Source organism: Monodelphis domestica, chromosome 5, assembly GCF_027887165.1.
Source record: "Monodelphis domestica isolate mMonDom1 chromosome 5, mMonDom1.pri, whole genome shotgun sequence".
NCBI lineage: Eukaryota > Metazoa > Chordata > Mammalia > Didelphimorphia > Didelphidae > Monodelphis > Monodelphis domestica.
Window position 1 is genome coordinate 214,677,873 of NC_077231.1, and position 24,885 is coordinate 214,702,757.

The 24,885-nt window shown below is 36.0% G+C and overlaps 1 protein-coding gene across 1 annotated transcript in view; it reads right to left on the reverse strand.

Moving 5' to 3' along the window:
* KDM7A (lysine demethylase 7A) overlaps positions 1 to 24,885 on the reverse strand; it is a 113,048-nt gene that overhangs the window by 13,966 nt on the left and 74,197 nt on the right. Inside the window, exons 11-18 of the mRNA XM_001367912.4 lie at positions 23,768 to 23,857; positions 20,919 to 21,128; positions 20,015 to 20,139; positions 19,551 to 19,702; positions 11,151 to 11,248; positions 8,755 to 8,903; positions 8,425 to 8,633; positions 2,715 to 2,797 (exon numbers count right to left, since the gene is read on the reverse strand). Coding sequence (XP_001367949.2) covers positions 2,715 to 2,797; positions 8,425 to 8,633; positions 8,755 to 8,903; positions 11,151 to 11,248; positions 19,551 to 19,702; positions 20,015 to 20,139; positions 20,919 to 21,128; positions 23,768 to 23,857 — 1,116 coding nt within the window. The remainder of the gene's footprint in view (positions 1 to 2,714; positions 2,798 to 8,424; positions 8,634 to 8,754; positions 8,904 to 11,150; positions 11,249 to 19,550; positions 19,703 to 20,014; positions 20,140 to 20,918; positions 21,129 to 23,767; positions 23,858 to 24,885) is intronic.

A 24,885-nucleotide genomic window follows, 5' to 3' on the forward strand; every position in this document is an offset into this window, starting at 1 on the left:
TTGGATCTTTTTATGGCATTAATAAGATCCAATATTTTCCCACTCTACTGCTATCTTAAGCCCTTCCTTCAGATATCTTGTGTATTTTCCATCTTCTCACAACTATGTCACCTTCAGCACAGATCTCTTCAATCACCCAAATCTAATCCACCTACTTCTCCTATTCTTTCTTCCTTTTACTACTACATCTACTTTCTCTATAAATAGATCAAGAACTGAAATATTAGAATTCAAGTGTAGTGACTCTACTTTCCTTGATGATGATAAGTTTTGCTGTTCTCCTTCCTTTTCACCCTTTAAGTGCTCCTGGAATGATTTTGCTTAAATTGGATCTCTCCCCAACCTTTCACTGATTTTGTCCTCCATGATTCTTTCTGTTTTATAGGTGATAAGGATTTAAATTCTTCTATCATTCTTCTTTTTCTACAAACAATTTTAAAGCCAATATTATCTTGGTCAATTATTGTAATGCCTTAGTAACTGTTCTCTCTGCTTGAATTGAGTCAAGTGTTTACTTACTAAAAAAGCTTTAAAGGGCTCCTCTGGTCTCCTTGTTAGGTCACTTGATTTATATTTCTTTAAACTGTTTAAAATTAGTTTGGTCTATGTCTGTCTTTTAATCCACTATTCATTTTTCATTATCAAGAGCTCATTTAAATAGAGAAGCATGAAACTGTTTCAAATGTACATCCTACATTTTTTTTTAAACCCTTACCTTCCATCTTGGAATCAATACTGGGTTTTGGTTCCAAGGCAGAAGACTGGTAAGGGCTAGGCAATGTGGGTTAAGTGACTTGCCCAGGATCACTCAGCTAGGAAGTATATGAGGCCAGATTTGAATCTAGGACCTCCTGTCTCTAGGCCTGGCTCTCAATCTACTGAGCTACCCAGCTGCCCCCATCCTATCTTTTTAATCACAGAATGGAAACAAACATATGTTACTTAGAAAAACTGAAAATTAAAACTCCAAGAGAGCTAGGTGGTTCAATGAATAGAAAGCCAGGCCTGCAGACAGGAGATTTTTGGGGTCAAATCTGGTCTCAGACTCTTTCTAGCTGGAGGACCCTGGGCAAGTCACTTAATCCCAACTGCCTAGTCATTACCACTCTTCTGCCTTGGAACCAATACACAGTATTGATTTCAAGACAGAAGGTAAGGGTTTAAAAAAAAGAAAACTGAAACTTCTCCAAGCTTTTTCTCCATGCCCTCTTTACTCTCAAAGAGCAAACAGCTCTTCATCAGAAACATCATCTAGGTTGGAGTTCATTGTGATCTTTTCCTTAATAAGCTATAAATTATACATAAAAATATAAATTATACATAATAAATATCTGACTATATAGCAACACCTAATTCGAGAGACCTACACTTTCTAAACTGTCTAATCATTGCCATTACAGTTCCCATACCAAGTTGATGAGACAAACTAATAAATAGCTTTCTAGGAGATACACATAATAGCTTATATTCTACCCAGCTCTTGACCTGAACCTGTTCCTGCTAAGCTGACCAAAGGATGTATCACCCACCTTATCCTAGAAACTCCAAACAGATAAGCATATAACCTTTTTTCCTCCTCATTATTCATTCTCTCCCTGAAAAAGATATTCATTGTGTACATAACAAAGGTGGGAACCTAGGCAAAACTGTAAAGACTATCTTTGGTGCTTCCCAAATCTTACACCTCACTTCTGATGTCCCGTCCCTAGTTCTTTTCAGTTGGCAGTCAACTAAACTATGAAAGCTAAATGATAATCAAAGTATTCTTTCTCCAAACATACATGTTCCTTCACGGCAGGACATACATTTTATTTTATTTTTAAAGCTCTTACCTTCTATCTTAGAATCAACCAAGGCAGAAAAGCTGTAAGGGAATAGGCATTTAGCGTTAAGTGACTTGCCCAGGGTCACACAACTAGGAAGTGTCTAAAGGCACATATGACCCTCCCTTCTCTAGGCCTGGCTCTCTATCCACTGAGCTACCTAGCTACCCTTGTAACTATATTTTAAAAAGGAAGTTTTAATAATAATAACTAACATTTATGTAATACTTCTTCTATGCTAGGTACCACTGTGCTTGACAAATATGATCTTATTTTATTTTACCCTCACAACCTTGTGAGGTAAGTACTGTTATTATAATCAATACCATCATCACTGCTACACCAATTCCACCCCTACTCCATTAGCCCTCTTACTTCTTCAGGAAAAGGGGGCTCTACTTCTCTTCTCTTCCTTCCCTTTTCCCCAAGGTGAATAAATGCAGATAAACCTGGTAAGGTAGGAGCAAACCCCTGTTCTTAATGCTGTTGCCTTCTTTTATTCCTATGGTTTCTGACCAGGTGATAAAATAATAGATTTTGGAACAAGTTATTAAGGAAACAACAGCCAAGATTTCCTCATGTTCCCCAGAGCTTCAGGCTGTCAGTTTTTCTTACTGATAATCAATGATGATGAATATGTTCACTATTCAGTAGGCATTTGCTTATGAAAAATTAGATCAGTATGATTATGCATTAATAAAAATAAGTAGCTATTCAAGAATGCCTATAGTATAATATTTTAACTTCCCAAATCTCAGTTATTAATCACTTAAAGTACAAAAATAAAAAATTAAGCAAATGATTATTCTGTAGGTTCTTTATAAGTGTTTGGCCTATAGTAAGTATTTAAGTACTTATTAACTGAAAAGAAGTTTCTAAATTTGAACATACCTGAGGATTATACCTGGAAGTTGTAAGTTGCCGGACCCAGGATGAAGACCCCAATTCTTGTTCCTCTGTCTTAATATGTTGACCTAAAGAAAGAATTTTAAATTTAATTACAAGAAAGAATATCTTCCAGGCTTTCATAAAAAAGCTTAAAACAGAAAACAATTTGCACCAATGTAGTATTTAGTGCATAATGATAAATCACCTCTTTGTTCACATTTTCAATGAAAAATATGTTTTCATCAAGATCTCTACACAACTTTCAAATTATTTTTTATCAATTTTCAAGCTGGATTACAACTAAATGAATCTACTGAACCCATATATTGATAGTCAAGAGAACTGAGAGATTTACACCACTAATTTTTGCCCAAGAAATTTGAGGTGTTTACTGAAAATTTTCTTCATATGAATGTGCAAAGTATTGAAATAAAAAAATAACAGTTTCTGCAATTTGGAAAATGAGCATCTATCCTAAAGGAAGCACAGGAACAAACATACCATTTAGAAGGACTAATGGTTAAAATTTCCTTGGACTTCCCACATACACACAATTTACTCTCAGGTAGCAAATAGAAAGCACTCCAAGAACAAGGAAGGAGACATTCTGAAATTTTTATTTACCCTCTCAAAAAAAAAGACAGAAAAAGGAGAATTCAATTGACCATACCTGGCAAGTCATTCATAGCATTAAACCTGGAATGTCTTATTACTGGCACTGCCACAATGTTAGATGACTTCCCAGAGGTTAAAAAAACAAATAACTGAATACAGAAGAAATAAAAAGAGCTATCAAGAAAGTTCCAGCAAATTCACTTTAAAGCCTAAATTAGCAAAATGGCTTACTTCTCATCTAATACTCATTAATTCTGACAATAATTTCTTGGGGAAGGTGGGGGAAGCTTAAATTCTCACAATAACCAACAACTTCACGGACTTCCGCAACACACACATATACAATGATGATTGATACCACTGAAATAAAATTATGAAGACCATTCTCAAAATATTTAGTTATGTGGATGAGTTACTGGACTCATTCTTCCCATACTTTCTCCCAAAGTTTCAACCTGGATAAAATGTAGTAAGCAGGAAGAAAGTGAAGATTCAAAAAGATGTTTTTGCTACTAAGAATCAATGGGTAAAAAATGCCACTTGCAACTTCTGGATAATTCCAGTTGAGAAGATGCAAAGTAACTAAAGTCCTGCCCTGTCCTTCAAAACCATAATGATGAGCTGGTAGAATTAGTGGACCTTTCTATTTTCTATTTCTCTGAGAGCAGATCTATATAAACAAGCCAACTGAGTCAGTCAAATATCATTTATCAAGTACTAAGTATGTGCCAGAAATAGTATTAAGCACCAGGGATTCTAAAGAAAGACAAAAACATTTACTTTTCTCTCAAGAGAACACATTCTAATGGGGAGATAACATGAAAGGAACTCAGTAAACACAAGATAGATAATGTATCTTGAGAAGACAAGAATAATCTGACAGAGGAAGGCATTGGAAGCTGGGGGAATTAGGACCTTCTTGCACAAAGCAGGACTTGAGCTAAGGCTGGAGGGAACCCAGAGAAACCAAGAGGTTGAGGGAGGGGGCAGACCATTCCAAGCATGGAGGACAGAGGGAACAAAGGCACAGAGATGAATAATGGAGTGTGGCCATGTCTGAGGAACTCCAAAAACTGGGACTATACCAGAAGAAGACCAGAAAGGTAGGGAGGGGTTACAGTGCACAAAACTTTTAAGTGCCAAACAGAAGAGTTTCTATTTGATTCTAGTGGTAACACGAAGGGACCAGCATTCACTGAGCAGGAAGAGGATTTGGGGAGAAAAATGAAATGACACCAAAATTAGGAGCCTGGGTGACTGGAAGATGGTGGTACCCTCTGCACACTAACAGGAAAATTTGGAAGGAGGAAAGATTGGGAGAGAAAGATGGAATCAGTTTTGGATATGCCTAAAGGACAAGTAGTCTGAGGCAACTGGTGATTGTGGTAGCAACTCAGAAGAAAGACCAGGGAATGACTTGCATAGAGCTACATTTCTATACAGAAATAATAAAACTGCATTAACTATGCTCTTTACTTAACTCATCCCTTAAAAGCTCTTCTGCCTATGTGTGGTATTAAAACAAGATCTGAAGATAACTTTTTTTGTAAACCCTTATCTTCTGTCTTAAATCAATACCAATACCAAGTACTAAGTGATAAGGGCTAGGCAATGAGGGTCAAATGACTTGCCAGGTTCACACAGCTAGAAAGTATCCAAGATCAGATTTGAAGCCAGGATCTCACATCTCTAAGCCTGGCTTTCTCTCCACTGAACCACCTAACTGCCCCTTGTCAGTAACTTTTTTAAACATTCCTGAATGGAGCAAAAGGATTAAGGAAGAGAAACATCAAAATTAAATCAAAAGTTAAGCCTGATTGATTGGGACATTGATGATATGGATCAATTAATATATACATCCATTAAGGAGTTACCATGTTCAAAGCACTGTGCTATATTCTGGGGATACAAAGAGAAAAGGGACGTAACCATCCTTACTTTCAAGATCACATTTTTTTAATAATATGTTTTTTATTATAATATTTTATTTGATAATTTCCAAGCATTATTCATTAAAGACAAAGATTATTTTCTTTTCCTCCCCTCCACCTCCCATAGCCGACGCGTGATTCCACTGGGTATCACATGTGTTCTTGATTCGAACCCGTTGCCATGTTATTAATATTTGCATCAGAGTGTTCATTTAGAGTCTCTCCTCTGTCATGTCCCCTCAACCGCTGTAGTCAGACAGTTGCTTTTCCTTGGTGTTTCTACTCCCACAGTTTGTCCTCTGCTTATGAATAGTGTTTTTTCTCCTAGATCCCTGCAGATTGTTCAGGGACATTACACCGCTACTAATGGAGAAGTCCATTACGTTCGATTATACCACAGTGTATTAGTCTCTGTGTACAATGTTCTCTCAAGATCACATTTTTAACAGGAAAGAGAATTTATATGATGGTTTATTTGCAGGGTGGATGGAAAGAAAATTAGAAGGGATAGTATTTAAAAAGAAGATAATATGTGTATTTTCATACATCTTGAGTTTCACTAGCAGACAGGATAGGATATCCTGGTAGCAATGTGAGCTTAGGAGAGATTAGGGCTGGGGGTATAGATTTGGAAATCCTCTACATAGAAGTGATCATTGAAATCATAGAATTGGATAAAGCAATCAAGAGGATGGGGCTGGGGGAGAGAAGAAAGCTAATACCTTGAGGAGGGGGCAGGAGGAAGAACCTAGATGAATTAGCCAAACTAAAGTCAGTCACACAGGAAGAGAACCAGAAAGTAGTGAGAGCAACAACAAAGAATCCAATAGGGAAAAAAGATCATAGGCAACAATATTAAATGTTATAGGAAAATCAAGAGAAGGATGAGGACAAGGAACAGGCCAGAATTTTGTATTCAGAAGGTGGATGGTGTCCTAAGAAAGGAAATTTAGTAGAAGTAGCATGGTATCCAGGCTGCCAGAGGTTGTAGAGGGAGTGGGTAATAAAAAAGTAGATGCGGTGAGTTCAGACTATTTTTTTTCTACAAATCTGACTATATAGGAGAAAGATAGTATGATAGTTAGGAGGCATAGGCATGTAGGTCAAAGGAAGGTTTTTGTTTGTTTTAAAAACAAGAAGGGAAAGTTAGACTAAGCATTTAGGAGAAAGAAATGCAAGTGGATGATTGGGCATGGTCCTGTGAAAGGAAGAAGGGAGTATCATCTTTGGAACATACAGAATGGTTAGCTTTGACAAGAAGAATCTAGGGTATAGGTGGAGAGGTCAGCTTTGGTAACTATATCCCTTTGAGATTACAGGGAATTAACTATGTTGCTGGAAACCTGGAACCTAAGAATGTCATTATTATCATGTCACTTTGTTTTCTTTACTCTCTTAATTTTGCCCCCATTTGTTTAGCAACTAACACCGGTAAAGCTGGAACTGAAAGGGAATTCAAAGGTTCACATGACTGTCTTTAAGACTGGCTTTAAGAGCCAAAAGCCTGTACCAGTACACCCAGATGGGATATGACTCATGACAATGAATCAACATTGAGACTATTGTGAATCTTAAAAACTGCTCAAACTCTACCTTAAAACATTTGGTTAAGGTTATTCCCCATTTAAACAATGGAGGTACTTGATCAGGAATATATTGAGAACTTAACCTTACTCCACCCATATTTAGGCATACCTTAAGGGGAAGATAAAGTTGTAAAACTCCTTACTGAACAATGAAAAAGTCCCCAAACCATACTTATAGTGAGGCCAAGTCCTTAAGCTAGGTCTATTTTTAGATCTAATACAAAAGGGTGATAAGTACCTATGAAGGTCAAATTAATCACTAAAAGGGCAAGCTAGCAAAGAGATGTGAAATACTCAGAAGTTTTAGTCTACCCAGAGAAGGTGATAACAAGATTTGAATTAAGAAGGTGATAATGTAACAAGATGTGAATTAAGAATGGTCAGTCCTTTGGAAAAGGTAGATTGTGATTGGTAAATGTGAAAATTTAGGGGACGTGACATAGAAGAAAATTCTCTTTAAAAGGAGATCAGAGGCTTCTGGACTTGGTTCAGCTTAGGAAGCTGAATTGGAGGGTCTCTCGGTGGCTGAACTTAGTTGAGCTCAGGAGCTGAACTGGAGGGTCTCTCTGAACACTAGAGTTTTGCTTGGGACAATTTTGTGGTGAGTGATTAAAGACTGACTTAGTTTTCTCTCTTAAAAGAAAGGCCTAGGTCATTGGCCTAGGCCCTAGTTTTCCTATTATTTTCTCTTACTCTGTCTCTCTCTTTTTCTTTAATTCCTTCATTTGTATTAATTAAAATCTCCATAAAACCCAATGGACTTGGGTATTTCATATTTGGGAATTTTTCTCATGGCGACCACTTATTTTTGATATAAAATCAAGACACTAAAATTTATCTTTATGCTTTTGGCAATCCAAAGTCTTAAAACCATATTTTCACAGTCACAGTTTATGGAAATCACTCTTTTGATTGTAACAGTTTATGGCTGACCATGAAGATTGTGACGAAAAAACACTCAAAATTTCTGTGAAATCTCTTTCCTTTCTCTCTTTATTACTTGCTCTGTCAGTCAGTCTTTTTAAACATTGCTAACTCGGCTTCAAAACACAGCTGCAAGAGCGGGTGAGTAAAAAACATTTTTATTTCTCCTTAAATTAAATAGAACACAGCTGTTTTAAATCTTAGCAACAGGGCCATAAGGTCCTGGCTAGGAGGCTGTTTCTAAATCCCATTCCTTTAGGGAACAACTGCCTAAATTAGGATTAAGGGAAACCTGGGAAAAGCTTTTGGCCTTGTCCTGCTTCCCACGTGTTTACTTTAGAAATGTGTGGATACAACCAGTTCACAACGTACTTAACAACTGGCTATTCAGCTCCATGACCCAACCTTGTAAAATTCACATTTGTTGCCTCTCTGAGATTTCTCATACCATGGGGCTTATGGCAAAGTATAATCGACACGCTACTCCCCCTTGGGATTTTGATTGTTATAGCTGTAATATTGTATTTCCTTACAAAACCCACTTCTCAGTCAAACCAACCGAGTGTTCCTTCTACTACTCAACAAAATGCAGAAATAAATATTCAGCATCAAGTTCAGTCACAGGTTGGCTCAAAGATCATTCCTGACATTGCTTACCATATTCCACTGGCTTATGGGACTGATACAATTGCCTAACTTCATGGTTACTCCTATGGCAGCTGTTGTGTTCCTGAAGTGAGCTTCTTTCATCTAGGTAGTCTGTGCTTTGTATCTGCCTTGTTAAGCAGGTGGTATAGTGCAATCCTGCCATGGATAGCATGCCCTGAATAGCTTCTTCCTCTGTGCTGGTAGAGGTAGGACATTCCCTAAAAGTAGAAGGAACACAGAATAAAATTGTTATTTCTTCTTTGAAATGTCACTAAAAATCTATTCAATGAAAAGTCACTACCCTTCAACATGATAAAATCCAATTCATAGAATGCCTACCTTTTACTAGGAATTTCTCTTCGAGATAGCTTCTTGTTGGTTTGATATAGGTTCACTGTCATTTCAGATTCCTCCTTAAAATTTGAAGATATTTTCTGTTTCTTTTCATCACCTGAGCTTTCTGACTCTTCCCTGGTAAAATCATTTTTCTACAATGATAAACAATTTAATGAAATCTATATAAAATACATGACACTTTTAAAAAGTACTACTGAGAATTATGAGATGCTGAGCAAAAAACTGAAAATGTTAGTGAATACAGGTGGCATTTTTATTATTGCTGTGACTGAAGGCAGATTTTAAAAGTCAATATCTAAGAATGTGATATCTAAAAACGAGATTTAGATTTATGGACTATAGATAAAAATATAGTAAAGATGGGATTTTTGATGTGGGATGGAGCTTGCCTAACAAAGGTCAATAAACATACATTCATAACCTTAAGACTAATATTTGTTACTTCCCAGCCTACTAGTTAAGTTCAACTTCTGCAATATCTCATTTCCATTCTCTTCTCTCCATTCACATGGCCTCTATCTTAGTACACAAAAGTATAAGTATTTTAGAACATCACCTCTTACCTGAACTACACTGATTTTCTGTTTTTACCCCCTGGTAATCTCCAACCCACCCCCTACACTGTGTCAAACTCAGCCTGCAGCATATGTAGGAGCTAGATTAAAATGAAACTGGAAAATGTTTAACAAAATAAGTAAAAATAAAATAAAACAAAAATAATGCTAATCTGCAATGTATTTCTATTTGACTTTGATATCACTGTTCCACACAGCTGCCAAATTCATATTTCTTTACAACACAGATTTAATCATTTCACTCCCTAACTTGTGAATCATCAAAGGTGTCTTAATTATTCTCAAATAAAACAGAGGACAGAAATTGAAGATAAATGAGGAACAAGTAAGAGTTTAAATCACCAAACTCAGATGAACTACATCCCTGAGTTAAAAGAACAGTAATACATGTGATTGTTAAGCAACCACTGGTGATCTTGTGAAAGTGAAAAACATAAGAATTAATACTATTTAAATTTTTAAAAATGAAAAAGGATAGCGTCTCTAAACTACAGACTATCTGACTTGCAGGATTTCTGAAAATATTCTAAAAGGTTTCATTAAAAGAATTGTTTAGATGTATTTGGAAAGGGGAAGACTTCATCAAGAAAAGGTTAGGCCAGAAGAACTTATTTTCTTCAAGAGAAATGAAGTACAATATCACCTACAGAGATTATTAGCAGAATGGCTCAGGAATCTATCATTGGTTTTATGATGTTTAACATTTTTATCTATCATTTGAACTAGAGGATAGATGGAATGCTTGTCAAATTTGCAGATGACATGAAACCAGAAGGGATAATAAGTAACAGAATGAACTTTGGAGTTGACGCAAATGATTTGAAATTTAGTAGGGCTATATAAAAGACTCTACAATTTTATTTTAATTAACTGTATTAAAATGAACTAATTGTAAAAGTAATGAGTAAGGGACACATATTAAACTACAGCTCTCAAAATGAGGTCTCAATGTAGCATGGCAACCAGAAAAGCTAATATGCTTCTAGGCTGAAGGGAAGCAAAGTATTCAAAATCAGGAAGAGGAGTTTCACTATGCTCTACTTTAGTAGGAACACATTTGGAGTACTGTTTTCCATACTCAATACTGCATTTTAGATAGGGGACTGAAAAGTGAATGGGGGAGGGAGGGAGGCAGAAGAGAATATAGAAAGATGCTGGGATATGATGCCATATGAGGATCAATCAAATGAAACAGGATATTAAGATTGAAGAAAAGGAAAATATGAAAGGCAGAAAAAGTATTAGATTTGTTCTGTTTCATCCAAGAAAGTAGAACTAGGGATAATAAGGGTTGGAAGTTACAGAGAAGAGGATGTTTTAGCACAATGTAAAGAAAAATTCCCAAACAATCCAAATTGTCCAAAAATAGAATGGGCTTGCATGTCCCTTCCCTGGATGAAGATCTTTGTAATAATACAGTAGTGTTTCTTATCCCTGTTGGACCTCATTACATGATCTCTGAGGTCCCTTCCAAGGCTGAAATTCTGTCATTTAATTTTAATTCTGTCCAAATATCTGATAGTTACTATGTGATTATATTTAAAATGTAATGGCAGTCTGCTAGTATATTATTTATAAGCAAGGAAATCCTAAATAATAGATTTTAAAAACAAAATGTTTTTTAAGATAAAGTTTAAAGATAAATCTGATGTAAAGCAATATTTAGCAGCTTTCAAGACTGAACTATCATCTATAATTAATGCCATGTACTAAAAGTTAATTTTTGAAAGCATGTCATTTATCTTCAAACTCAGATCAATATTCTTATACCAATCTTTCCTTTAGTAATACAAAAGGTTTTACCTGAACAGTGCAATCAGGCCCAGATTCCTCTGAATCAGAAATATCAGAATATTGTGAAGATCCATTTCTAAGTTCTGATTTTACACTTTCAAAAAACACTAGAAGAACAAAGGAAATAGGAATAATTAGAATATTCAACATTTTAATCTGTAGAGAAAATGTCTATGTTCATTGTATGTCTATTGTACAAAGCAGTATTCTAGGTGCAATGATCTGGCAAGCTTGAATTTTAATATATACCTACCAAACTTTGCTTGCTTAAAGAACATGCTATTAAGATAATGGTAGTCCAATGTAGTAGAGGTAGGTTTTCAAACTAGTGCTCAGGAAGAAACTGTGAAGCAAAGATTATTACAGAGCTCTATTTCAACCTCTCATTTATATTCATGAAGAAACTGAGGTCCTGATGTGTTAAATCATGAGTTAGTTAGTGGTAGAATTTGAACTAAAACTCAAGTCTTTCTAGTTCTCTGTCAATGTTATATAAAGAACCCTATGAAACCGAGACTTTGGTTTTTTTTTGTTTTTTTTTAAAACCCTTACCTTCTGTCTTGGAGTCAATATTGTGTATTGGCTCCAAGGCAGAAGAGTGGTAAGGGCTAGGCAATGGGGGTCAAGTGACTTGCCCAGGGTCACACAGCTGGGAAATGTCTGAGGCCAGATTTGAACCTAGGACCTCCCATCTCTAGGCCTGGCTCTCAATCCACTGAGATACCCAGCTGCCCCCTTGAGACCTTGTTTTAAGAGATAAAACTATGTTTCTTTTCATTGATGTTTTTATTGTGAATTTTAAATTTACTCCAACCTGCTTAGTCTTAGAATTCTAGCAATCAGGAATGTATACACCCCTACTTAAGGATTAAGTATTGAGGAGGATGGCCTATGGCCAACATGTGCTAGCAAGTGACAAATAAGAAACAACTGGGGGCAGCTGGGTAGCTCAGTGGATTGAGAACCAGGCCTAGAGATGGGAGGTCCTAGGTTCAAATTTGGCCTCAGCCACTTCCTAGCTATGTGACCCTGGGCAAGTCACTTGACCCCCATTGCCTAGCCCTTACCACTATTCTGCCTTGGAGCCAATACACAGTATTGACTCCAAGACGGAAGGTAAGGGTTTAAAAAAAAACAAACAACTGACAGACCCTGTGGGCTGTCCTAAGTCAAGCTTAAGCTACCATTGGTACGTGAGACACAGGAAGTGATGTAAAGAACAGTCTATATATTTTGCGTCACTTCCTCTCTCTCTCTCTCTCTCTCTCTCTCTCTCTCTCTCTCTCTCTCTCTCTCTCTCTCTCTCTCTCTCTCTCTCTCTCTCTCTCTCTCTCTCTCTCTCTCTCTCTCTCTCTCTCTCTCTCTCTCTCTCTCTCTCTCTGTCTCTGTCTGTCTGTCTCTCTCTCTCTCTGTCTCTGTCTGTCTGTCTCTCTCTCTCTCTCTCACTCTCTCAGACGTTGGGGGTTTTTCAGCCTTGGGAACTTGTGGCAATATTCTTAGAGTGCTTGGTGAGTGGTTTAGGCCGATTCCTCTTTTCCTTTACCTCCTAACGCGCTATCCTCCTAGGAGGCCCCTCATCTTGGATGAGGCCTTGCGGCGGGAAGCCAAGCTAGATTGAGAAAGTCCCTTGGTCTAGGCCTCTGAACTCCTATCTGGCTTGCCAAAGCAGTCCAATTCCTTTTCCTCTCTCTCTTCTTCTTAATTTCTTCCTACTATTGTAATTAAATCACCATAAAAATCCCAAACTGACTTGAGTATTTTATTGGGATTGAATTTTTAATCCCTGGCGACCACTAGTATAATATATTCAGTCAACAACCCTAATTTTATCCCTTAACATTATTCTGAAAAGAAATATCAAAATTCTTTGGTATTTCTCCTTACCATCCCTAATTACATGTTCCTAATTATGGAAAAACTTTCTAGTATTATTAATATATATTGACATTTCTAAGAAAGCCCAGGTTTTAACAGGTAAGTTTTTCTTTTTAATTAATTCTAAATTTCTATTTTGAATTACAGCATGGCCTCCCTCATCTGCAGTTTTGCTTTCCAGAGTTACCCACAATCAACCCAAGAAGTGCCGACAGTCTACCCCAACTCTACTACTCTTAAGTGCCTAAAGTCTGCCTCAGGTCTCTTGCTTTCACTTTCATTTTTTGGGATGAGGGTGAGGGGTACAGAACACCAAGCCCAGGGGCAAGATTTGGGAGAGAAACTATCTATATGGGCTCAGCCACTGTTTGCTTATGCATATGGTTTCAGCTGTCTGCCGCAAGGTCTTGGAACATTTCCATAGGCTCCTAATTGTATTTGAGTCTGTTGCTTCTCATTTACATCATTCATCAAGGGTTAACCAAAGATAAAAATCCTCATCTAACCTACAAACTCTAAGCCAGAATGGGGGGAACCTTATTATCATGATGCCAGTAGTAAAAAAAAATAATTTAAAAAGCATATATTTCAAACATGAATGGGGACATAGAGAGCCAGGCTTAGAGTGAGGAGGACCTGGGGTCAAATCTGGCCTGAGACATTTCCTAGCTGTGTAATCCTGGACAAGTCACCCCCATTGCCTAGCCCTTACCACTATTCTGTTTTAGAATCTATACTTAGTATCAATTGCAAAACAGAAGGGAAGGGGAAGAAGGTAGGGGAGGGGAAAGTTCATGGGGCAAGTGGTTACTTGATGAAATCAATGGGAAATCCAGCTCTTCAGGATAGCCAAAGAAGATATGAAGTTGAAGATCCTGGGGCCTGGGAACATGTGTTATCTTTCTTTTCAACCTAAGGAAGCCGCAGAGTAGAAAGCCCACTGGACTGGAATCATGAGACTATTAGCTCTCTCTAATTAGCATTGTGATCCCAGAGGAGTCATTTGGCCTCTAGGCTGCATTGACTGCCTCCACTTTCTTGTCTCTGAACTGACCTTTCAATCTGGGCTTTGTCCCCATAAAAATGAAAAGTGTTTTTTCCAAGGGTACCAATTGCCTCTTTATTAATCAGTTCAGTGGCCTTTTCTCAAGTTTTATCCTTCCTGATCTTTCTGTGACATCTAATGTTATTGATCAGCCCCTCTCTTTCTTGGTCTTCTATTCTGCCTGGGTTTTTGTGGCAATGCCCTGTCACGGTCCTCTTTCCACTTGCCTTGTGCGATCCTTCTCAGTTCTTTGCAGGATTATCATCCACATCCCCTCTGCCTTGCTGTTCTGTTCAGGCTCCATGCCGACGATACCCTTGGCAACCATGGATTCAATTATCTTCTCTATACAGGCAACTTCCAAATCTAGATAGCTAGTTCATATTCCATTCCTGGGCTATAGAGATCCATACCTACACAGTCTGCCAGATATCTGTGCCTCAATGCCTCAAAGAAATCTCAAACTCAACATATCCACAACAGAACTTGTCGTTTCCCTCCTTAATCCACCCCTTTCCCAAACTTCCTTATTTCTGTTAATAGCACCATCATTCTTTCAGGTAGCCAGATTAGCAAACTGGAAGCATCCTTCATTCTGATTCCTTACTACATCCCTCTCTCAATATCCATTCACTGGTTGAGTCCTATCCACTGTACCTCTTCAATTATTTCTTAAACCTATCCCTCTTCAATATGCACTCTACAAAGCAGTCAAATTGATATTCCCAAAGCGTAGGTCTCACCATGCTATTTTTCTGCTTAAGAAGTTTCAGGATTTCCCATTGACTTTAGGCCTTAAACTCCTCGGTTTGGCATTTATTAGGCCTTCAAAATCTGGCTCTAGTTTACCTTCAGAGATCATTTACACACCAGTTTTCTTGTACTCTAAGCTCTAACCACACTGATCTATTTGCTGTCCTCCATACATGACATTCCATCTCCCATCTCAAAGCCTTTATTCAGGCACTCCCTTCTACTTGGGATACTTTTCTGTCCATCTCTTAGAATCCCTAATTCCCCTCAAAAGGCCTTAAAAGCAGTCAGTGTCTAGACCTGAAGTAAGGAAGATTTGAGTTCAAATCTGGCCACCTGCACTTACTTGCTGTTTGACCTTGGACAAGTCACTTAACTTCTATTTACATCAATTTCCTCATCTATAAAATGGGGATAATAGCACTTAACCTCTGAGGATTATTGAGGATAAAATTAGATAATATTTGTAAAGTGTTTGGCAAACCTTAAAGTGTTATGTAAATGGGAGCTAGGTAGCACAGTGAATAGAGTGCCAGGCCTGGAGACAAGAGAACCTAATTGACCACAAACACCTCCTAGCTGTGTGACCCTGGGCAATCAGTTCTTCTAGATTAGAACTGATACATAATATTGATTCAAAGACAAAAAGTAAAGTTTTTTTTGTTATATAAATGCTGCTACAACAACTACTACTATTATTCCCTCAGTTACTACTGTGCTACAAAATAATTATTTAATAAATTCTTGGTAATCAACAAGATTGATAAACATTAGTTTTTTCATTGTAAAATGAGGGGAACAGATTACATGACATCTAAAGTCTTAAATACTAAATTCTAAAATCTAAAATTCTTCTATCTTAGAGTTTCCTAGCCATTTTTTCATTTATAGTGGATTCTACTGACATAAGTTATAAAGTATGCATTTAAATTTCATAGTATTCAATGTTAAAACTGAATAAAGACTGCTGAGTTGGGGAATAAAGTGCAATGGCTTCTGTTCTAGGCTTTTGTGACATTTCTCTGACAAAATGGCATTTTTAAAAAACAATTTTGCTTACTTTAGGAATGTTCTGAATATCAGGTAAGTGATAATATTACAACACTATATTAATAAATTAGCACCTCATATGAATGGCACAGTTAAATTGCTCTCTGGAAACTTTTAAAGTATTTTGCTGCTATAAATTTATATAATTAAATGAAAGATTTGTCAACCAATAATGAAGTATCCAAAAAGCCTGACTTTGCCAAGAATTTTTTTAAAATTCAGAGTTAACTCACGGTTTAAATAAAACTAATTTGCTAAATTTTAACTTTCACTATTACTGCTTACTTCTTTATTTGTATAGATTTATGAGTTCATTGATGTGAATATTCCCCAAGATGTACACATTATAATAAATCTGTTTCATCTTGGTCTCTATTAACACTATTAATTGTTTTTGCAATATGGCTTGTCTATTTTTTTCTTCTTCTTCATATGTGTCTCTAAGTTCATCTTTTATTTTACTTCAATCATCCAATTCTTTATTGGTCTTTTCATTCCCCCAAGTATATCTACTGACATTTGATCCTGAACTCTGACAACTTTTAATTCTTTGGAAGCTGTGTTATTCCATGATTCAAAATCATATAATATTCACTGGAAAAATATCACAAAATGAAAAGAGCTACCATTTCAGATAGAAACAAGGTATTGTTAAAAATACTGGAATTTCCCATTAGCAATTTAGTCCATTTTCTAATTTGGATTCAATTCTAGGTCTAGTTCACTTTCCATACAGTGTTTGCCCAAAATATACATATGATAGACAAGTTGTTTGGGTTGAGTATCCAACTGCCTATCACAGTTTGGGAAATAAATATTCTTTGTTGACTTGGTATTCCCTTGTGAATATTTAAGCCAAATTCTTTTGAGTGTTTTAAGATTTCATTTAGCATGGACTAAAATATTCAGAGGTTTGATATAATTGATACAATGTAATCCACCAAAAACATCTGAAAGTTTTTACCATCTGGATACTGAGAAATTCTTTTCAATATGAACTCTGTGCTGTACATCTTCTATGAGAGCAGCAAACACCTTTGTTGACTGTCACCCATTTGACTATGTCACTGGCTTAAAAAAATTAAAAAAGCAGACTAGGAGGAGGAAAAAAAGACTGCCATCTCTGGGAGAGGAAAACCCCAGAAAGCACTGCAAGGACCTGTCAATGGGATCATCAAAACCAAGCCAAATTGGGTTTCACTTTATGCATCCCACAGAGCACTTCATATGTTCCCTCTCATGCCTATTCAAGGGTCATCTCCTATGTTTGGGCTACTGCCTCCTCACTTTCACCTCACAGAATACTTAACTCAAAGCACCACTTTTTAAACCTTTTCCTCATCACCGAACTGCTAATATCATCCCTCCCAGGAATCTTGTGTTTATTCATCTTATATTTACTTTGCATACATTTATCTATATACTTGTCTCCTCAACTGAGAGCAGAGTTTTCATTCTTTGTATCTGTGTACCAGTGCTTAGCATTCATGTAGCAGGAGCTTACTAAATGCTTGCTGATTGACTATTTAATATCTTTTGCCCATGGGCATAGAAAAAGACTTGGAAGATTTGGATTTTTGCAGACTACTGACTGCTTAATAAAAGAATGAAGATGAACAACAAGTTACATTATGCCATGAGTACAAAATGTCCTGACAAAATGCTAGGCAACCAATCTTCAGTTTTGGACTTCAAACAGTGCCAACTTTGGGATTTCAATACTAGAGAAAAGCAAAGGAAAGAAAGGACAGGGTTATACTAATTTGAGGGCATGCCTGCCCTAAAAAATAGTGGAACCACTGGTTATATTTCGATAGCTTATGGAGAAGGGAGAGACATTTATTGCCCAAAAGCATTATTGTACCTGAAAGGCCTCATAGTTTTTGGAAAGACCTTGGAGGTACATGGAAAAAGACTAATCAACACCTAGAACATGCTGGTCTGACACTGTAAACTATGAAGTGTCACGTCAGTGGCCTGCGGACAAAGGTCTGCAGAGCCGTGGTCAGAGTAAGTACCAACCCAGAGAAGGTGCTCATCAGCTGACCACAGACTTGATCAGTTGTCTTACATATGAAATCCATGCCTGCACTGTCATGCTAGCCTGGAAAGCTTGGGAGGAATCTTGTACTAACAGAGCAATGTTCATCAGAAATTAACTGATTTGTCAGTAGAGGATTTACTGAGTGTGTAATCTGTTATTGCCCTCTCCCCGCCCAAATTGGAGTTCTTGGCCTTAAAGTGGGTCACCACTGAAAAGTTCCCAAACAATATGTATGTAATACAATTTTAAATATGGATTGATAATAATCCACTGACATATTTTGAACATTTAAGCAAGTGGACGCTGCTTAACAGATGGGCACCAGTACTAGCCAACTATGAATTCAGAATGTCCGAGAGCCCAGAGAAACTATGTCTACATGTGCCTGTCCCAGAGGCCATGTGAGTTTGATCACTCTAGTGATAGCTGAAGAAAGAATAATAGCAATCTATGGTAAACAGAGAAAACATGATACTAGGGGGTTGAAGAAGTCAAAGACCAGGGACATTATCCTGGTCTCTCTCTGCACAGTGACATCAAGAAAGATTCCCTGTTGACTCCCCAAATTTTTCAAGTATAAATGAGTAAAAACTCAGAAAAGCCTAAGGAAGACAAGGTATCCCCAAAACAATCAAACAGCCAACAGGGAAGGGAATAAGTATTTATATAGAGTCTATTATACATAAGAGCCTGTGCTAAGTGCTTTTACCAAATTATATTCTTACAAATATTATAACACTTATTATCTGAAAAATAGTGAGCATAATAGGCCATGAGTTGATTAAATAAAATCACACAAATCCTTAAACTGATGAGATTAGTGTTGCTACCCACAAAATTACAGATAAGAATAAAGAAGCAGTCAATTCTCTGAAAGTAACAGAGAGCTTGGCTGTTCTCAGATTGTCCTCTGGTGTTAGATAGCACATTTTACTGACAGTCTATATCCAGGTGGACATAGGTACTCTACATTATCCCCTGATTACAAGAAACTGTCCTTTCATTGCTGCTAAGGATCTACATTATTTTGTGTTCCTATTAAATTTAAATATTACATATAAAATAAGCAATGCATATAAATTATAATAGTTTTGTCTCCAGTTTTGGAATACTTAGGCAACACCCCCCTCCCCCACCACCATAGGATCATGTTCAGAGCCAGCAAGGACCTCAGAGGTTGAATGTGACTCCTTAATTTTATATATGAGGAAACCGAGTCCTAGAGAAGTTCAATGACTTGCTTAGGGTCACAAATATTCTGAATACTTGGATTTGAACCTAAGTTTTAATGACTTTGATTTTAGGGCCCTATTTGAAGCCATGCTACCTCCTCCAAGTTTTTATCAGTGAATGTTTTGACAACAAAGGGCACCCATCAAATATGTACTCATTTCAACAATGTGAGCAGCTTCTTTGGGTATTTCTTAGTTGGCACTGATGCCTTGCATTTGTTCTTGACAACAACTTAAAAATAACTTTATATGAATGAGAATTTTTAAAAGATATTTTATAAAGAACACAACAAATGTAATAATACCTATCAACCCACATGATTTCTTAATTGGCTAGCAGCTTTAGAGATTTAAACTATATAGAGTAAGCAGAGTACTAACATAAAATAGTCAGATAAAAATGAACTTACTGTTAAGTGGTTTCTGAGGTTCTACATTCCCCTGTCCTTCTGAAATCTGTTCTATCTTTATGCTTTTTGCCTTTTTTGACCTCTCCATGTAATCTTCATTTTCACTATCTGCTGTATATAGATTTCGATCTGTGAAGGGTTGTCTTTCATCTCTGCATTTCAGGGGAAAAAAGGCAAAAGGGTAACTTTTGGGTAAAGTCTCATTTCTTCTATCCCTTTGAATTTGTCATTATTTGAAGCTAATTAAGAAAATATTTTAGTTAATTTTTCTGCAGTAAATAGTAATGGGGATTATGTGAATAAAGAAAATCTGAGGGTAATGTCTTTCATTGGAATGTATAACCATTTACAATGTAAGTAAAATGGAAAATATTATTGAATTTTTCTAGGTGTTTATTTTATAGCATACTATGTCAAAATATATCTATTCTGTAAACAGAAATATAAGCATCCACTTTACATACTTAATAATTCTTCCATTTGTCAGCAGTAATCGTAAGTCATTATCTTTTGTTCTCCATTCTGGTACTGTAGAAGATGGCTGGAGGTGCTTGTTGAATCTTCCATTCAATTTAGAGCTCAAAATGTCCTGAAGTATAAAAGTTGGATTATTTTATTTTTATAACAAAAATGAAAATAAAACTCTTGTGCACCCAGTAGAGCTTGTACTAGATTTTGATTCCTTCTCCCCTTTTAAGATTCATCTCTTCTATATTCTCTTTGTCCTCAGCTTATTCATGGCTCTTCTGACCTGGCTAATGTGAACAACCTGCTTTTCTTACAACATTTTGTAACTTGCCACCATCTGTATATGACCCAATAGAAAAGAATAAAGATTATAAAGTGTCAAAGTGTTGTTGAGAAGATTAAAGGAGCGGTCAATATAATAATTAGGACTTCTGGTATTAAACTGAATCTTTCTCTGATTGCTACTTTTGGGTAATATATTATTATATAATTTATAATTATACAATGTAATATAAATTATACAATTTGGTTTCTAGACCGCCGTATAAAAAAGTTTTAATTCAGTAATCCTTCCAACCTTGTTTTATATTTACAGTGAGTGATCTGCACTAGCTCTTCTTTCCAGATTTCAAATTACAGAAAGAAATCATATTCTACAAATCCATTAACACTACTCATGAAGGGACTTTCAGTACCCAAGTGATAAAGTACATTCTCTAAAATAATGGCTTACATATGCAGCTTTCTTCAACCAGTATGGGGGTGATAAAAATCAATCATTATTACCAATGATCCTCAGTTTGCAAAAATAAAACACTGACCACTAAGATTGTTAGATGTTTTCCCTCATAAAGAGTATTTTTATTTCCTGTTCCCCTCTTTAGGAAACATTATACTCGCCTCTTCCCATGGGCACATCTCTAGTCTTTTGAGCACCTCTCTTGTGTGGAGTTCTAAGATGTCCAGATTAGAAGGAGTTCTAACATTATGATCTCGAAGTTTCCTCATTTTTCTTCTGGAATGGTATGGGGAGGGTGCTTCATTTGAGGATCGTGAAACTGGGCACATAGTAAGAATTCCCTGAGATTTGACTGGCTTACTGTTTTCCTCCTTCAAAAATTGAGAATAATTCAGAACAGATTTAAAAACACATAAAGACCGTATGTTCAATTACTTAAAAATCTATAAAAGCATAATATGAAAACAAAAACAATTCAGTTTTTAAATCCTTCAAAAGAGCTATACCATGGCTAAATATCAAATAGCTCTACTAAGAATATCTGCAAAATGTGCTCCTCTATGGGTGACTAGGAAAAAAAATGTATTTTTAATAGACATTTGATAACCAACACGCTCTCTCTCTCTCTCTCTCTCTCTCTCTCTCTCTCTCTCTCTCTCTCTCTCTCAAGTGGTCAAAAGCTATGAACTTATAATTCCCAAAATAATTTCAAATTATTAATAAAATATGAAAGAATGTCCCAAAGAGTAATAATAACAGAAGAAAATCAAAACAATACCCTCTAACACTTTACATACTGGCAAAAATGGCAAGAAATGGGAATACTCATTGTTGGAAGGACAGGCAAATGAGAGCATTATGGTCATATTCTGGAAAACAATTAGAATTATCCAAAGAGATAATAGAGATTCTGCTGCAAGTCAAATACAATCAAGAGGTCAAATGGAGAAAATGAAAGGTCTCATGTACACCAAAATATTTATAGCAGCACTTTCTGAGAAAGCAGAACAAAGTAGATGCCTTTTGACTATGGAAAGGATAGACAAATTATGGTATATGAATATAATGGAATATTACTGTGTTATAAGAAATAATAATTATGATCACTAGAGAAACAAGGAAAGTCCTGTAGAAAACAATTCAAAGCAAGTTAAGCAGAACCAAGAAAATAGTAGATATGACAACAACAATGTAAACATAAAGAACAACTAAATGAAACTTCAAGCAAACATTGTAAAATTTATAATGATCAAGCTTGGTGCCCAAAAAAAGGATGTAAGATAACTCCTGTTGCTTCTATAGGTATAGAATGCTGGGTATATCAAACTTTTTTGATATGTTGTTAGTTTTACAGAACAGTTGGAAATGTAGGTGACATAAAAACAAAAACTACCAAAGAAAATGTACCTTTTTTAAAAATAGAAAAAATTGGGCTTGGAGGCCAATAAAAAAACTATTAAATGTAGCTTTATCTAATTTAATGTAACTTTCTATTACTCTTCAAAAATCCTAGCTTTTTTTACTCCTACTCTTAGAGAACAGACTAAAGGACTGAGATGCTAATAGGTCACACAGCCAGCATGTGTCACAGCTGGGATTTGAACTTTCTTAACTCTGAGGACAGCTTTCTATCTACTACGTAATCCTAGCCCCTCAATATGGTCATATAGAAGATATTTTTAACTTTTTGTTTTTAACTGTACAAAGAAGTATAGAAGCAAGTCAAGTAACCTAAGTAATGGTTTCCTCACATATAAAATGGGAGGTAACAGCAACTATCTTGCAGAGCTGTTCTGAAGATCAAATGAGATAATGTACATAAAACATTTTACATAGAGAAGTAGCATGCAGAGTGTTTAGTAGGCCCTGAAACCAGAAGACCTGTATTTATATCCCACCTCTGACATATAATTGGATTCTGGTTAAGTCATCTAACCTCTGGGAAGTCTAGGTAACTCTCTGAAACAATAAATAGCACAAAAACTAAGTCAGTTTCCTTATCTGGGCATTCCCTATATGCCAATGAAACACAAATTTGGTCCTTATCCCTGGAGACGTCAGGTATTACTGGCTATTAGTTCATAGCCAGACGGCTTCCTTACTGTTCATTTTCTGATATATGCTATGTGCCCAATTCATCCTGGGGAAGCCCTCCTCACTGCTCCCTCTCAGGAATCTCAACTTTCTTCCAAGTTCTGCTCAAATTCCACTTCTTCTCTAAAGACTTTCTCACTCCTTCCAGTTATTAGTCTTCTCTCTTCCCAAATTGCTTTCTTATTTTTTTTATACATATTGAATTCTCAATAAAATATACATTCTTTGAGAACAAAAAATTTTATTTTTGTCTTTGTATTACTTTCACTTAGCACAGTAAACACATAGAAAGTTCTTATTAAATATGTATAAATTGAACTGTATTGGTTATGTGACTCTCTTCCAAACCCTGAAATAGTTCCCAAGAAATTCTTTAATCAAGTTAAACCTAACCATTTGGTTTTATGGCTAATATAAAAAGGTTACTCTTCTTCTAATCAAGTTTCCCCTAATACTCTCTACTTCAATGCTCCATATTTATCATTCTATAAAATCTTGTCCTGCTAAATTCTAAGATTTCTGTCTCCAAATTACTTTGTAAACCAACTTCACCTAACTCCATTCCCTCAGCTACATTTGTTCTCTCTCTCCAATAAATAATTATTTATTAATCTCTTAGGAGCAATTAGGCACACATGAAAACTGTTGAAGGCTCTCTGATTTTAGGTTTTTACTCAAAAATATACATATTTTTTCCTTCTTTGAACATACCCAAATGCATCCTTCCTAGTGAGCCCAATTAAAACACAATTTCATTAAAGTATTCCCTAAAACTTCCTGAAACTGAAAACTCAGATCAGTGTTTTTAAAAGTCTTACATACACAGTATTCAAAGTTTATTTTATAATATTGTGTTTCTCTGCTTCAGAAAATCAGAACTTTAACATTAATTTAGGTTAACTGTGTCTACTCTTACCTCTATGGAACGAATTACTTTAGAAAGTTCTTTAATGAGATGTCCCGGTCTAACATTGTCTGGAATTTCAAAGGCATGTTCTGACACAAGCTGTATTTGGATGAACAAAGATAAACAAACAAAAATCAAAGTTAACATTTTAAAACAGAACCCCATGCAAACCAAATATCCAACATACTCACCTTATGCATTCTATCAAGTTTTATGAGTACATCTAAATAATCAATATGACATGATGTGCAGACCTAGGTTCAAATCCTGACTCTTACATATTAGGTATGCCCAAGAACAAGGTAATTTACTTCTATAAGTATTGATTTCTCATTCTCTAAAATGGTGAGATATCATTCATACTGTCTGCCTCATAGGATCATTTTAAGCAAAGTACTATGGTTATTAACTTTATTCCGAGTATTGGTGATTCATTTATTTTCTAAGTTTTAGATTCACATGTAATAGGCAGCACTTGGTATGGGAAAGAGAGCTTGCCTGACACCAGAAGCCCAGGGTTCCAGTACTTTCTCTGACACTACTGATGTAACCATGAGCAAATCAGCTGAAATGAGCAAGTACTAAAGTTACTTTTTGAACTTAAATATCTTTAAATGAAAAATTGGGATCATAGTGCCCCCATAGTTTCTATAATGAGAGCTTTAAAACCTTCAAACACCAGGCAAATGGACACTACTATCTAACAATGGCATAGGCCATGAAGTGGTACTGAATGCTGGGTCTGGAGTTAGGAATTAGTTCAAATCTGGCCTCAGACACTTACTAGCTGGTTGAAAGTGGGCAAGTCACTTTACCTTGTTTATCTCAATTCCTCATCTATAAAATGAGCTAGAAAAGGAAATAGCAAATCACTCCAGTAGTTTTGCCAAGTAAACCACAAATAGGGTCATGAAGTCAGACACACTAAACAACTATCAACAAAATTTTATGCTGGACTCTCTTAGTAATGTTAGTCAGGGTTCATACAACTGATAAAATCATCTTTTAACTAGATACTCTTGTTTACTTAAGCAAATCAGATTCTCTGGAATGGAGTCAAAGATAAATTCTCCTTTTATTGAATTCTATATTGTAGTTAAATGAATATTTAAAGATTCTATTGTTGC